The sequence below is a fragment of the Rissa tridactyla genome, chromosome 1 (assembly GCF_028500815.1).
Source record: "Rissa tridactyla isolate bRisTri1 chromosome 1, bRisTri1.patW.cur.20221130, whole genome shotgun sequence".
NCBI classification, from domain to species: domain Eukaryota; kingdom Metazoa; phylum Chordata; class Aves; order Charadriiformes; family Laridae; genus Rissa; species Rissa tridactyla.
This window is the reverse complement of record NC_071466.1, coordinates 11,825,967-11,841,390: the sequence shown is the minus strand read 5'-3', so window position 1 is coordinate 11,841,390 and position 15,424 is coordinate 11,825,967. Positions and strand designations below refer to the sequence as shown.

The 15,424-nt window shown below is 64.1% G+C and overlaps 1 protein-coding gene across 1 annotated transcript; it reads left to right on the top strand.

The window, feature by feature from the left end:
* Window positions 1-771: 771 nt before the first annotated feature.
* On the top strand, window positions 772-14,124 carry LOC128902402 (sodium-dependent proline transporter-like). The gene is made up of 15 exons (XM_054185386.1): window positions 772-837; window positions 5,579-5,786; window positions 9,617-9,748; window positions 9,966-10,114; window positions 10,310-10,359; window positions 10,572-10,710; window positions 10,792-10,926; window positions 11,043-11,146; window positions 11,334-11,458; window positions 11,641-11,753; window positions 12,127-12,261; window positions 12,464-12,563; window positions 13,163-13,281; window positions 13,521-13,694; window positions 13,978-14,124. The coding sequence occupies exons 1-15, from the start codon at window positions 772-774 to the stop codon at window positions 14,122-14,124; spliced, it is 1,896 nt and encodes a 631-aa protein (XP_054041361.1).
* Window positions 14,125-15,424: the final 1,300 nt, after the last annotated feature.

Genomic DNA, 15,424 nt, shown 5'->3' with positions numbered 1-15,424 from the left:
GTTTTCCCAGCAGACAGGCAAGGAGAGCACAGCCACTAACTGGGAAAACAGGGTGACTGTAACAGGTGTTTTGGGGGATGTGGCCATCAAAGATAACCTGGAAAGGGAGATGGAGCTGTTCCTGAAGCTGCTCCTTCCTTCTGCCTGGACACGGTTCAGCTCGGAGGGGACAGCGGACCCCTCTGCATCCCTTCTTCCCACTCCCCCCTCTTCCTCATGCCTTCATGCCCGCTGGCCTGGAGCATCGGGTGTGAGCTTGGCACCGTTGTCTGCCTCCTCACACTGCTCTGCAATGGGGTGGGGATCGACCACCTTTGCAGTGCCACGGCCCCGGTATCCTGGTGTCCCTCCTGAGCGGGGACATGGCTGGGGAAGGCACCGTGCTGCTCCTGCAGTGTGGCTTGGCCAAGGGTGTCTGGGGAGCCCGGCACAAAACCAGGTTCCAGCAGAGGCTGGGTGCTGAGAGGGACCACCCTGTGCCAAGCTCTGGGTGAGCAATGGGTGCCGTCTCACCCCGCCAAGTGCAGCCCTGTCCCCACAACTCGTATTGAGCTGGCAGTGATACCTCTGGTCCCTTCTGGCTGCAAAAAGGAGCAGGATGAACGGTTTGTGGGGGGCTGTGGGCTCTGGGGGGGTTCATGGGGACCCTGTCGCAGCGGATCCCGCACCCCGGGCCGGGACAAGCTGGGGCGGAGCTGCACCTGGCGCAGGTGAGCGGAGCGCGGCCGTCCCTCCCTCCCTCTCTCCCTCCCTCCTGCCACCCAGCAGGAAATGCCGTGCACCGGGCACCTCGACACGCCGGGGCCCCCGGCCCCCGCCACACCGCCGGAGCCCACGGTAGGACCAGGGCCCTGAGGGGACATGTTTGCCCTGTCCTGTGCTGCTCCCACTGCTGGTGACCCACAGGGCGCCGGTCACCCTCCACAGCCCTGTGGCAGCTGGCCCCACTGGGAACCCCCACAGTGAGACACGGTTGTGGTGGGAGCAGCAGCAGGGGTGTGTGGATCCTGCAGGGGTTTCCACAGATCGTTGTCCCTTAGCCACCCACGTGCCACGGTGATGGCCAGCCTTTGGGTCTCAGCCCGGCTTGGTTCCTCTTGCAATCCCTCTGCCGTGGAGCAGTGCCTTTTCTCCATCCCCGATGGGTGGACACCCCCTTGCAGTTTGCCCCGTGGCTGCAGTTTGGCAGAGCTGCCGGGATTTCTCAGGGTGCACAAAGCAGCCGGAGCCCGGTGTCCCCTTGGTCGTGGGGCAGATCTTCCACCCATCTGGAGGGCTCTGGGGAGGCTGTGCCGGGCAAAGCCGGCTCTGCTCTGAAAGGCAGATGGGGCTGATGCTCTTCAGAGCATCTCTGCGAAGGGCTGAAGGGACCGCACCGCTCTCCCTTGTGTTGGGGCTGCAGGTTGCTGCTGGGGCATGGGGTGGCCAGGGGCAAGCGGGGTCTGGGTGCAGGCTGCTGCCTGGGGGGCCTGTGCAGGCAGATTTCCTTTTGGGGTACAGAGAGTGTGGGACAGGCAAGCCGAGGGGGTCACAGCTCCAAGGTAACCCCAGACAGTGTGGAGCACATGAATGGTGGGGGAGATGGGGCTGCTCGGCCCCTGTGGTCTGCCCTCGGGGCTTCAGTGCAAGATGTGGGGGCATGGGATAAGACCGGGCTTGGTCACAATGACAGTGCTGAATGCTCTGGGCTGAGACTGGCTGGGCTAGAGCCCTGGTGTCCCGGCGGAGAGCAAGGAGTGAGCCGCGGGGCCGGGATGCTTGCACAGCCCTGCTGCCAGCTGCGCTGAAGGCTGCCGAGCACTGCTCTTCCTCAGCCCCATCCTGCGTCTCCTTCCTGAGACCCCCCATCCCGGTCACGTTTGCCAGCATTTTAGGTGGGTAAGGTGGCAGGGAGCAGGTCCTGCCAAGTCAGCAGGGCTGAACGGGCCCAGGGAATTTCCATCCACAGCTCCAGTACCAATAAAACGTGATTGGAAATGGGTGGGGCTGATAACTGCATTAATTGCCCCATGATCAGGACAAGGGTGCTGCAGGCGCCTGTGCAAGGCAGCCCTGCAGGAGAAGGGCAAGAGCAGCACCCTGGACCAGGAGAATTGCCCAGGAAGCCCTTGATCATCCTGTGGCGTGTTTCCTGCATTCCCTGGTAGCATTTTAACTCCCCGTCCACCCTCGCTGACCTCCCCAGGGAAGGTGCCGCATGTTTATCACCTCCTCCGTTCAAAGCAGCGGGGAGGCGGGCGGCGTGGCCCCTTTGTGTAAGCAGTTATGACCACTTTTCCATTGCTCTGGGCTGGCAGTGGGAAGCCCCAGGAGGTGTGGGGACAGCAGACGCTGCCAGGGGCGCAGGGCACCCATAGCACAGCTTGGCAGGCTCAGCAGGACTCGCAAGGTCTGCACTAGCCCTGCTGTGCCCGGGCTGGCTCCTGCAAACAACAGCGGGCATCCCTGCGCCATGCTTCCCGGCCAGTTCTGGGAGGACAGACAGCCTTGATGCAGTGCCAGATGCAAGGCAATGCCCACTCAGCCGATGGCATAGTTAATCTGCACCTTGTTTCAACCACCCACAGATAATCGCGAGCTGATACCTGGGACCTTGCAGGAATGCTGAGGCTCACCCTGGTTTCTGGAGTAAACAAGCTCATATGGGTGCTGGCACTGCCGGGCTGCAATCCCCTGGGATCAGGTGCCTGGAGGCAGCTGGACTGTGCCCGCGGACTTTGCACAAGAGCAGACGTCTTGGTGTCCTGGGGCTGCATGCGGCCAAAAACGGTTGCTTCTGATGAGCCCCAACATGCTGATGTCTCGGAGACCACATCAGAGCCACCCTCAGCAGTGCACGCTCTGCCTGCCTGCTGCAAGGCACATCTGTAGCAATAGAGTAGGGGAAGGGGTTTCCACCGCAAGAGGGGAGATTGAGCTGAGATCTCGGGCAGAAATTCCTGGCTGTGAGGGCGGTGGGCCCAGGTTGCCCAGAGAAGCTGTGGCTGCCCCATCCCTGGAGGGGTTCAAGGCCAGGTTGGCCGGGGCTTGGAGCAAGCTGGGCTGGTGGGAGGTGTCCCTGCCCAGGGCAGGGGAGTAGAACTAGAAGATCTTTAAGGTCCCTTCCCACCCAAACCATTCTGTGATTCTGTGATCTCCTGCCCGCGGCCCTGAGAGAACGGGATGGAGCTGGGGAATGTGCTGGATTTCAGGATTTCTGCACTCACTGGAGACTGTAGAGATGGAGGGGCATTTTCCAAATGGCTGGAGTTTACAGATTGCTTTCCCGATGACCCATCCCGTTGCTTAGGAAGGGGTGGTGTGAGCAGAGGAAAAAGATGCTATGCAGGAGAAGTAAATACTGGATCAGCCCCCTAAAGCCTGGGCAGGGACACTGTGTCACGGAGGGTATTTTTATTTCATTCAAAACTGGATCCTCTTCTGCAATAAACTCTCACGCTCCAGTGGGAGCGAAGCCTGGGCCACCCAGCCTTTGGCTTGTGTCACGCATGAGATCAGGTCTGATCTCAGCGGCCCCGGCCGGCTTTGCGGTCTGTGAATCATAACGCTGCTGTGTCACTGAGCAACGCTGCCCTGCCTCGAGCGGTGCTTCCCCGCGGGGTCCCGCAGGCGGGGGAAACTGAGTCACAGCAGTGCTGGCCTTGCCAGAGGCAGGGCTGGGGTGAGAGCCACACGCTCCTGAGGCCTGGAACACAGCTGGGTGGGAACAACCGTTTGCGTCTGTTGTGACACTGATACTAAAGGAAATTCCCCACGCAACAACATTCCCAAGTACCACCACGCTGCCAGACCCCCGGGCAGGGGCTGGGGGAGGTCCTCGCGCTCTCTTGCTCATCCTCGTCTCTCCTGGCAGTCCGACCTTGCTGGGTCAGGATCTGTCCCGGAGGGAACAGGAGAAGGCTGCAGCCCGGGTGGCAGAGGAGACCTCCGGGGAAGGACCGTGTGGCTGGAGCAGCCTCTGTGGGCCGATTTGGGGGATCCCTCCATCCTTCCCAGGGTGGCAGGACCTGTGCCCAGGGAGGCTGGTGCTGGTGGAAGGGATCACAACCCCAAACCCAGCCGTGACCTTGCAGCTCCCTGTGGTGCTGCCGGCCGTGTCCTGGGAGCAGAGCAGCTGTCCTGCAGCCTCTATGGGCCCCAGTGCCCCACTGAGCCCCTGGCAAAAACTTATGATAACGAATGAGGCATATGATATCGTTGTTCCTTCTCTCCCCACCACACTCATTCCCCCTTCAGCAGAGGTGCCAGCAGGGTGAGAGTATGGGGTCCAGGGCTAGTGAGAGGTATGAGCCCCCATCTCCCTGCTGGTCCCCCACCTCAGAATCACAGAATCTCAGAATTGTAGGGGTGGGAAGGGAGCTCTGGAGACCATCCAGTCCAAACCCCTGCCAGAGCAGGGTCACCCAGAGCAGGTTGCACAGGCGGGTTTTGAGTATCAATGGAGAAGGAGACTCCACACCTCTCTGGGCAGCCTGTGCCAGGGCTCTGCCACCCTCAAAATGAACTTCTCCTTATTTTCTTCATTCCAATTTGTGCCCGTTGCCCCTTGTCCTGTCCCTGGGCACCACTGAGAAGAGTCTGGCCCCATCCTCTTGCCCCCCTCCCTTTAGCTCTTGCTGAGCATTGATGAGATCCCCTCTCGGTCTGCTCTTCTCCAGCTGAACAGCCCCAGGGCTCTCAGCCTTTCCTCAGCACAGAGATGCTCCAGCCCCTCCGCATCTCCGCAGCCTCCGCTGGACTCTCTCCAGCAGTTCCCTGTCCTTCTGGAACTGGGGAGGCCAGAACTGGACCCAGTGCTCCAGCTGTGGCCTCCCCAGGGCTGGGCAGAGGGGGAGGATGACCTCCCTCCACCTCCTGGCCACACTCTCTTTAAAGCGATGGTCCACACCATGTGCACAGCACACAGCTCGGGGTCTCTCCTCCCTGCATCCAGCACCGCTTTGCCTTGGCACAGGGTGAGCTGATGGCTCCAGCCCTTGCTCCTGGGTCCCCTGTCCAGGGCAGGGGGGGGACCTGGCAGGGCAGGACCCTGGCAAAGGTGGAAGCCCGAGATGGCCCCACTGGCCTCAGAGGCACTGGGCAGGAGGGCTGTGGCCAGTGGTGCATCAAGAAGTGGCAAGCACCCCTGCACCCACCCTCATCTGCCCGGCGCAGGGCTGAGTGCTGGTGTGCCGATCCGGGCAGTCCCTGTGTTTAGATGGTCCTGGGTGCAAGAGACAGAGCAGAGATGAAACCCCATCCCTGGGGCGGGTGAATGCCAGCTGCTGACTTTCACGTTACAGGAGGATCTGCTGGATCAAGCATGCTCAGGGCGTTTGGGCTGGGGTCTGCCCCGACCTGCACAGGGCTCCTGCAGCCTGGGGACCAGCATGGAGCTCTGGGCCGGCCTGAGCCTCCCACGTCCCACAGCATGGGCCACCACAGGGTCCGCTGGGCAGTTTCAGGGAGAGCCCCAAAATCCTTTTGGGAACCAGACGCTTTTTCAGTGAGATCTTGGCCATGCCCAGCCCTGCTGAGGACCCTTGCAGGGTTTGCAGGCTGCGGCCAGCGGGTCCTGATGCTTTGCTCTCCTCTGCAGGTCAACATCTTCCATACGGAGGGTCCGCCCGCTGACCCCACCAGCCAGCCCTGGCCGGGACCCCCGCCCCAGCCTGAGATCCTGGCCCCCACCCTACCCCGGGAGACCTGGGCCAGCAAGTATGAGTTCCTGCTGTCCTGCCTGGGCTACTGTGTGGGGTTGGGCAACGTCTGGCGCTTTCCCTACCTGTGTTACCGCAATGGAGGAGGTGGGTCCCAGCCGCGGGCACACACATCCCTTCCCCGGGCACCAGGGCACTGCTCCCTTCTCCAGGATGGAGACCAGGGGCACAGGGGGCTGGGGAGGGACAGCGGGAAGGTGCATGGGGGCTGTGCTCTCCAGGAGAGCAAACATGGGGGATTCAGGGATTTAGGGTCTTGTGTTGCCCACCTGGACACCACCAGTTTAACCCCACTGTAAGGATCATGGGGAAGGATGCTTTAAGCATCTCTCCATGGGTTCACCGGGGAACTTCTCCTGCTCCTGCTGGGGCTGCCCTGTGCCTGCCTGTGGGGTGAGCCTGGAGCAGCCAGCAGCACCGTCCCGGGTGGTTTGAGCCAAAAAGAGCTGGATCCAGGCAGAGCCTGTCCACAGAGCATCTCTGCCCCTGCCCGGAGAAGCGGGGCATGGCCAGAAAGGCAGTGACCCCCCCCCGTCAGCTCTGTCAGCCCCTCCGCAGCAGCGGTAGCAAGGGGTGCTGTGCAGCTGCAGGCTGTTGTGTGTGGTGCGTGGAGGTGCCTGTCCGCTGTAAAACCCAATTCAGTTCGGCAGGAGGGCCCGGGAAGGCAGCCAAGGGGGGCAATAACCTGCCACATTTCTGGGGCAGGACAAAGTGCAGGCAGCTCAGCCTGTAGCTTGTGCCTGGTGGCAACACCCCAGGATGCAGCACCTTGTCCTTGGGCTGTGGGACGGGAGAAACCTCCCCAAAGGTCATTCCTGAGCCCCTCGGTTCTGCGGCTGCCCTGACGCTGGTCTCCCCTTGCGCCCAGCCAAAGGGCCCACCTCTCCCCGTCCGGCCCTTGCCAGCTTTGCTGTGCCTCTGACCCACACTACTCTGCCCTGTGGCATCTCCCCTTATGCCGGGCATCGCGGTCTGCACCGCTCTGCTGCCAGCTTGGGGTCCCCGATGCTCTGTGGGCTCGGAGACAGCCCAGCCCCACAGCCTGCCCTCCCCAGAACAGGATTGGGGGCTTTTATTGCACTGTTTTTTTCACATTTGGCACTTCAGGACATGCTTTGGCACTTCAGGACATGCTCTAGTGGCAGAGGTTGTAGGGGTCTGGTTTTTTGTGGTTTTTTTTTTTTTTTTTGTGTGTGTATGGTTGGACTTGATGATCTTAAAGGTCCTTTCCAACCATGAAGATTCTATGATTCTATGATTCTATGATTCTATGATTCTATGATTCTATGATTCACTTCAAACTGCCTGGTTAAATTGGTGATTTCCCCTTTGCCCCACGGATGCTTCTTAAATCACTGTAATGGAAGTAATTTGCTAATGAGCCAACCGACTTGTTTGGGCCATGGCTGGCCGGCGGGTGTGTTTGTGCGGCAGCCAGGCAGCCATGCCTGGGGCACAGGAGTGTGGGACCCTGCCTGGCACCCCGCGGCCCCCCAGACCTCTGCCCCAAGCTCCAGCCGTCCCTGACATGGCACGCTTGCCCCTACTGCCTGCCGGGGCTGGCATCCATCCCTGTGACGCCGCACGGGGCTGGGAAAGCACCGGCACCTTGGCGGGACATGCCAGGGCTGGGCTGTGCCAAGCATGTCGCCTAACCGGGGAGGAATTTGGCCCTCGGGGCAGGGTTCGCTGCTGGGTGGTGGGGCTGCCGTGCCCCGCGCTGGGGCTGGGCTGCAGGGTTGGCCGCGGATCCTCCTGGGAAGCATCTCCTCCTTCCCGAGGGGCTGCGCAGCCTGCCCTGCGTTAGCGCCAGCGTCGGGGAGGGAGCAGAGGGAGAAGGAGAAGCGGCTGCTCCCACAGGAGATGCCGCTGCCCCAGGGCACAGGGGTGTGTGGGGGGGCTCCCTGTGCCTAGCTGGCACCCTACTCCTGCGGGGATGGGAGACCGCAGTGGGGTGACCTTCTCTGGGGACAGGGAGATGCAACCGTCCCCACCCACTGTGGTGTCCCCCATCGTGGCCGCCTTTGGCACGGCTGCAGAGGACACCGGGCTTTTCCCTTGCTGCAGTGACGGCTGGCATGTGGGACACCCTGAGCTTCCCGCGCCCGGTGCTCCCACCACCACGGACCCCTCACCCCCCCAGGTCTTCTCCTGGGGCTCAGCTGCCTGCGGGCAGGGGCTGCCTGCACTGCACAGGGCCACACGTGCCCAAAGCCGGGTGCTCCCTTGGGGCTGGGAAGGGCAGGAGACGGGCTGTGCTGTGGGACACTTGCCAGGTGCATCGCCCATGGGTGAGGAACGCTCCTTATCCAATAACAACGGCTCAGGCAGTGAACGATACGAAGCACATTTTATTTGAACGTTCTTGCAAGAACGGTGGTTAGTCCTGGTTAAATGTTTGACCACCCTTCTAGACACTAATCCAATAGGAATCAGTCTGTCCTTTTGTCTGTGTGATAAGAGATGTTCTACAAGCCTTTGCTGGAGCCTCTTTGTCTCAGTCATTCCCTTATCGTGTCACCTCTGATGGAAACGGCTTTTCTCTGTTGTAAAAACAATCCCTGCCTTTCTTACACGTGGACCCCGCAGACCCCGGAGACCCCTCATCCCGGCAGGGTGAGGGTGGCTTCGGCCAGGTGCAACGATGGGTGCGCTTGCCACTGGGTGTCACTGCACCTGCCCGGCCACGCGGGGCCCACGCTGCCCGCGGGCACTGCCTGGCACCCAGCGGGGACGAGGAAGCCGCTCCCTGCCCACCCTCCGGCCAGCGTCAGCCAAAGGGGCTTGGGGCCAGCAGGAGAAATCAGTCCCCCCACAAAGTGATGGGGGGAAGGCAGTCAGGGGAGAGCATATCCCAAAGCCACGGACCTGGGGTTGTTGTGAGATTTGTCCCCGTGCGACACCTCTAGCAGAAGACCCCTGCAGTGCCAGCGGCGGCAGGATGGATTGGACCAGCAGAAACGCAGCCAGAGCCACCATTTCCCAGCACCGGGGGCAGAGCAGGGACACGAGCGCTGCCCCGCTCCCACGGCCCGGCGATGCTCAGCCGATCCCTGGCCCCGCCGCCGGTGCCTCCAGCTGCAGGGAGCCGGCAGGACTGGGGCACCGTCACCCCTCGCTCCCAGCCTCTGCCAACAGCCAAGCAGAAATTCCTGATGTCCCAATGGAGCTTTAAACCCGTGGTGGTCCCCTCCTCCCCAGGCCGAGCCCTGCAAAGCCTCTGCCAGGGCTGCCTGGTGACTCCCCTGCAGCGCTGCGCTAATGAGTGCCGGGCTAACGAGCAATCAGCCCCACATCTGGTCTGTCAGCGAGGCTGTGGGGGAGCAGGGATTGAATATGGCGTCGTGGCTGGAGAGCTGCTCCGCTGCGGGGAGCGGCAATCGCTGCGCCGGGGCTTTGCCACCGGGAGAGGATGGGCTCGGGCTGCAGCTGGCTATCAGCTGGGAAATGCCGATTTGTCCCTGGGAAAAATGTCCTTTTCCAGCACAAATTTGGCCTGGCTGAGGCTGCAAGGAGCAGGATTTCCTCTGCAGAGAAGGCAGTTGGTGAGACAAGCTGTGTAATGATGGAGATGACAGTGTATCGCCAGAGGAAACACCAGGATCTCCTGTGGGCACATCCAAGGGCCCTGAGCATCCCAGGGCCCTGAGCACCCCATGGCGCTGAGCATCCCTCAGCCCTGAGCACCACTGCAGCGCCCACAGCTGCACCCACCACCCACCCCAAGCCAGGGCCAGCGGGATCCCACCGGCTCCCAGGATGGAGCCAGCAGCCCCCAGGAGCTTTCCTTGCTCCGCTGCATCCTGCCCAGACACGTGTCCCCGCCACGAGCCTGAACCACGCACGTCTGTCCTCTGGGGGGGCCCAGGCTGGTGCCGGCCATCCCCCCAACCCGCTGCCCCCCTCCTTCTGCCCAGGCGTCTTCCTCATCCCCTACTTCATCATGCTGCTCGTCACGGGGCTGCCCCTCTTCCTGATGGAGCTGAGCCTGGGCCAGTACGGGGCTGCGGGGCCCATCACCGTCTGGAAGTGCTGCCCACTCCTGAAAGGTGGGGCTGGGGGCACCTCTCCTTCCTGCCCCCGCAGCCGCTGGGGATGGCTGGGCTGTGGGAAGGGATGCGGGGTGGGTACAGGGGCTGGGACATCCCCTTGGTCCCCGGGCAGGTCTCCTGCCACCTCTCTAGCCCCTTGGACCCATGCTGGGGGTCTGCAGGGAGTGGACGGGCCCCCGCCTGCCCTCCCTCAGCCACCCCTCTCCTCCCGCAGGCGTTGGCGTTGCTATGCTGATCGTGTCCTCCCTGGTGTCCCTCTACTACAACGTCATCATGGCCTGGGCTTTCTACTACCTGGGCTCCTCCTTCCAGAGCCCTCTGCCCTGGTCCTGCGATGCCCCCTGGAACGCGGAAATCTGCAAGGTTGGTGGCCCCCGGGCTGGCAGCATTGCAGGGTCCGGTCCCAGGGTGGGATGCTGCGGGGACAGATGCCAGATGAGGACCGGGCAGTTGGTTTCTCTTTGGAGAGGCTTTGCTGGCAGCAGGAAGGTCAGGACATGGGGGATGGTGGCGGTGGCAGTGGCCGTGGCGGTGACCTGGCGGGGCTGTGTGTTGCAGAATGCGTCGGGGACCACCGGCTGGGTCAGCGCCAGCGAGGTTTTCTGGAAGTAAGTCCCCACGTGGCAGCATGGCACGTGTCCCTCTCCCAGCCCATGTCCGCGGGTCCAGCCCTGGCTCCATCTCCCCTGATCCTGGAGGGCCAGGGCTGGGCAAGCAGCAGTCGGCTTTGAGGATGGCAGAGGGGTGGACAAGGACACTGCGGGGGTGACAAGGGTGCCCCGCATCCCCCGTTCCTCTGACCCCTGTCCCTGCGCCACAGCGAGCAGGTGCTGGGGGTGACGCACAGCTCTGGCCTCGAGGACCCCGGTCCTGTGCAGTGGCCGCTCGCCCTCTGCCTGCTGGCGGCCTGGATCCTCGTCTTCCTCTGCATGCTGAAGGGCATCCGCAGCTCGGGCAAGGTGAGGGGCAGTGCAGGGGGTCACTGGGGGGGGGCTGCCGTGCCGGCGGAGTGGGGCTGAGCCGTGCCGTGCCCTGTGCAGGTGGTGTACTTCACAGCCACCTTCCCCTACCTGGTCATCCTCATCCTCATCATCCGGGGGGCCACGCTGGAAGGCTCCCTCAACGGCGTCCGCTTCTACCTCTCCTCGGACTGGAGCAGGCTGCAGAGCGCCCAGGTAACCCCACGCCGGGGCCGGGGGGTCCCCGACAGCAGTGATCCCCCCCCAGCAGTAGTCGGCGGGGCAGGCTGGGCTGGGGAGTCCTGCAGCCCCCCCGCATCGTTGTCCCCCAGGTGTGGAGCGACGCGGCCTCACAGATCTTCTACTCCCTGGGCATCGGGTTCGGGGGGCTGATCTCCATGGCCTCCTACAACAAGTTTGACAACAACGTTATCCGGTGAGCGGGGCCGGGGTGCTGGGGCTCGGGGGCTCGGGGGGCTCGGGCTGTCGGGGCAGCCCCGGGGTTGCAGCTGGGGAGGAGCGGGGCAGTCATGCGGAGGTCTGAGCCCTGCGGGACCATGCAGGGATGCCCCCGTCTCCATCCTCACCCCATGGGTGTGGGGCTGTGACACCTTCCCCGGCAGGGACACCTTGGTCATCGCCATCGGGAACTGCTGCACCAGCTTCTTCGCCGGCTTCGCCATCTTCTCAGTGCTGGGACACATGGCCTGGAGGAAACAAGTCCCCGTGGGCAGCGTTGCTGCCTCAGGTATGGGCTCGGGGAGGGGGAACTCCTGCCGTGCCGTGCCAGGGGACGTCCCGGTGCCCTGCGCAGGGACGGGGCGGTGGAGCTGCAGCCAAGCTCACACTCCGCCTGGCTTCCAGCTTGCTGGGCTCGGCCCATCTCACCACGACGGGTCCTTTCACGCTTCCCTCTGTCTCACCCCACAGGCCCCGGGCTGGCGTTCGTGGCGTACCCTGAAGCCCTCTCCCTGCTGCCCGGCTCCCCGTTCTGGTCCATCCTCTTCTTCCTGATGCTCTTGACGCTGGGAGTGGACACTTTGGTGATTGTCACCCCCGGCAGCCCCATGTCCTGCCCTGTGCCTGGCCTTGGGGTGCCAGGTACACCCCGTCTCGGGCATGCAGAGTGCATGATATGCACGAGCCGGGAGCACGAGGATGGTGTTGGGGTAGGGGTGATGCACGGCGCCCCCCATGTGGGGCTGCACCCAGGGTGATGGGGCAGGGATGCGGCCACATCCCACCAGCACTGGGAATGGGTTTCTCCACGTGCCCGGGTGTCACAGGGATGGGGATGCACATGGGGACAAATGCAAAGTCCCCTCTGTGTCCCCTCTGTGGGGACCATCCCCTGCACCCAGGCCGGGGGAGGCAGGGACCAGGACATCCCCCCAACTGACATCCTCCATCCCTCAGTTTGGGAACATCGAGGGCATCACCACAGCCATCCTGGACGAGTTCCCAGCCCTGCGCGACTGGAGGAGGAAGACGGCGTTCCTGGCTGTGCTCTGCATCTCCTTCTACCTGCTGGGGCTCCTGCTGGTCACCCAGGTATGGGGTCCCCTGCACCCCTATCCCGCAGCACCCAGCACCCTCAGGTGATGCCAGGGTGGAGGCTGGGGAAACGGCCTCCTTCCCTCTCCAGCCTCTGGGACGGGGATGGAGGGCCATGCGTGGCCTTGGCATGGAAGATGTCTGTGGCCCGGGGTGCCCTGCACCCACCCCGCTGACCCCATCCCTCACCACCTCACAGGGAGGCATCTTCTGGTTCACCCTCATTGACACCTACAGCACCGGCTTTGGGCTGATCATCGTCACCCTCATCATGTGCCTGGGCATCGCCTTCTGCTACGGTGAGCGGAGCCGGCGGCCCTGGGGCACGCTGCAGCCAGCGCTGGGGTGTGCACTGGGGTGCGGCCAGCGCAGGGGTGTGGATTGGGATGCAGCCAGCGCCGGGGTGTGGATTGGGGTGCAGTCGGGGCTGGGGTGTGGATTGGGGTGCAGCCAGCACTGGGGTGCGGTGCTGCTGGCCCCGTAGCACTGCTGCAGGGTGTTTACGGCACAGGGTAGCCCCTGGCTCCCACTCTGCCAAGGCTTGGCATTCCTGCGGCTCACGGCAAACCGTGGCCAGGGTCTATAGGGTGCACCTGCAGCTGTGGACTGCTTGGATCTGGGGTGGGCAGGGAGATACCCCCCGTCCTGCTGCCCACGCGCAGCTCAGCCCTGCAAGGAGACGGTGCGAAGCTGGGGTGCAATTTTCCCTGTGCATGGGGGATGCGATTTCCTCTCCACCCACTGAAGCGTGGTGGATGTTCAGCACCCAGCACCGCCACCGCCGGCACGGCTCAGCCCCAGCGCGGGGCGTCGTGGGTGCCCTGGAGTGGATGCACCTGGCAGGGCCGTGCTGGGGCAGTCAGGGGCCCGGCCGTCACCCTCTCCCTGGGTGCTGCAGGCATAAACCAGTTCTGCCAGGACATCGTGGACATGATCTGCCGGTGTCCGCCCTGGTGCAGCCACATGCTGGGCTACTTCAAGGTGTGCTGGGCCTTCTTCACCCCCTGCCTGCTGCTGGTGAGCACTGAGCGCCCGCCCGGGGTTGGGGGTGGCGGGGAGAAGAGCTCCTCTCCTTCCATCTCTCCCTCCCCTCCGAGAGGAGCAGCTCTTGCCGTGGGTTTGGAGTGGGGCTGCCCCGGTCCTGGTGGCCTCCTGGGCCTCTCTGTGGCTGCTGGAGGGAGGTTGGGGTGGCCATGGGGATCCCTGTGGCAGCCAGCCCGGCCAAGACCATCGCTCCTGCCCACCCTGCCTTCCAGTTCACGCTCATCTACACCTTCCTGGACATGTATGGCGTTCCCCTGCGCTACGGCACCTACGAGTACCCCACCTGGGGCACGAGCCTGGGCGTCTGCATCGGCGTCCTCACCTGCCTGCAGATCCCGCTCTGGGCCGCCGTGGCCCTGTGCCGCGAGTCGGGGACGCTGAGTGACGTGAGTGTGCCAGGCGGGATGGGGCACGGGGACGGGGAAGGGGTCGGGGCAGAGGAGGGGCTGCCCCAGTGCTGGGGACGGGCTGGGAGGGAGCAGCAGCAGAGCCGGGGCGATGCTGACCCTTCCCCAAGGGAGAGAGAAAGGGCTGGAGCTGTGGGGCTGGGGCGGGAGGTGGGGTCTGAGCCCTCTGCATCCATACTGCTGCCAGCCCCTGCCCACGGTGATGCTGCCCTCTGCCCCACGGGGCTCAGGGCAGCCCCTGCTCACCCTCGCCCACCCCCAGCGCTTCCAGAAAGCCACCCAGCCCCTGCACTCCTGGAGGACGGCCACCGCCCGGGATGTGGCCGGAGATGTCATCGACGTGCCATTCACCATCACCCTGACCAGCAGCGACTTCACCGCGCCGCCCCACCCCAGCAACGAAGATTGATGCCGGCCCCGGGGCACCCCATGTCCTCGCTCAGAGCCCTCCAGGAAGATGGGACCCGCCAGGGTTGGGGACACCAGCCCGGGGGCTGGCTCCCCTTGTGCCATCACCGTCACCCACCCTGGCGGATGCTAACCACTGATCCCAGTGTGTATTTGAATTCTTTTTCCTAGAAACGTTCTGCCCGCTTCAAAGGTATTTCTAGGGGACTCTCCGCCAGCAGCACCGACTGTCCGGGCCGTGCTCCAGCCCTTCACCTGCCTCTGGGCAGTTGTCATGTCTCGGAGCGGTTTGGGGATGTCTGCATGCGTCCCTGGCCCTGACCCAGTGCTCTCCCGGCAGGACAGGCTGCCGGCAGCGTCCGTGCCAGCGGCAGCCGCCTCAGGCAGGGGCTAGGCTGGGCAAGCCCACCCTGGCACTGGGAATGGCGCGCTGACCCCCGGGGTGGGCTCCAGGCCCTGCCGGCTGCTCCCCAGGCGGTGCTCGAGGCCAACAGCACCGGCACGGCTGGTACCGCTGTGGCTGGGCTGGCCCCGCAGCCAAATCAAAGCCCCCAGCCCGTGGCAAGCCCCATGGCGCAGGCGAGCGGGGCCGGAGCTGCCGGGGGCCCGGTTTGTAGCCTCAGGCGGCCGCGAGTGCAGGAGTGTGTTTGCCGCGGCTGCTGCAATAAAGCTCCGTTTTCCAGCGCGATGTCGCTGCGTGCTGCTGGGGCCGAGCCCACGTGTGCTGGTGCCTGCATGGGGGCGTGTGAGCTGGCCGCCCCACTCGCCCCCACGCCCCAGGGTGCCATCACCCGCCCCGGGCTGTGCCGTGGCTGTCGGGCAGCACAAGCAGGGATGGATCCGTGCCCCGATCCCAGCGGGTGCTGCTGCTGCGCAGGGTGGTGGTGCCCCCCGGCAGGGCTGCACCGACGGCCCTGCTGACACACAGGAGCCCCGCAGGACCTGGGCGCTGGATCCTGCCGCATCCTCACCCTGCAGCAGCCTCTGGACTGACGCTCCGGTGCTGCCTGGGGGTGCAGGGGGACAATGTCCCGCTGGCTTCGGCCGCAGGAGCAGACAGGTGTGAGCAAGGAAAGGCTTTGGCAAGGGTTGGTGTTGCCCTGGGCAGGGTCAGCGGCCGGTTCCTCACCCAGGAAGCTGAGGGGGCCCCCAGAGAAGTGTTTTTAACCCCGACCCCAGCATCCGTCTGTCCTTCCTGCGAGTGTCCAGCCTGGCATTGGGGCAGCCGCGCTCTCCCCATGCTCCCGCTGGGTGATGTACGGCTCCGTGGCTGCGTTGGCGGGATGGGGCCGTCCTCCAGC

What these genes read in the sequence shown, in the direction of transcription:
- LOC128902402 (XM_054185386.1), top strand. Translation starts at nt 772, where the DNA reads ATGCCGTGCACCGGGCACCTCGACACGCCGGGGCCCCCGGCCCCCGCC. An exon ending in GCCAGCGAGGTTTTCTGGAA is followed by an intron (nt 10,360 to 10,571) that starts GTAAGTCCCCAC and finishes CCTGCGCCACAG; the next exon opens with CGAGCAGGTGCTGGGGGTGA. An exon ending in CGCTGGGAGTGGACACTTTG is followed by an intron (nt 11,754 to 12,126) that starts GTGATTGTCACC and finishes TCCATCCCTCAG; the next exon opens with TTTGGGAACATCGAGGGCAT.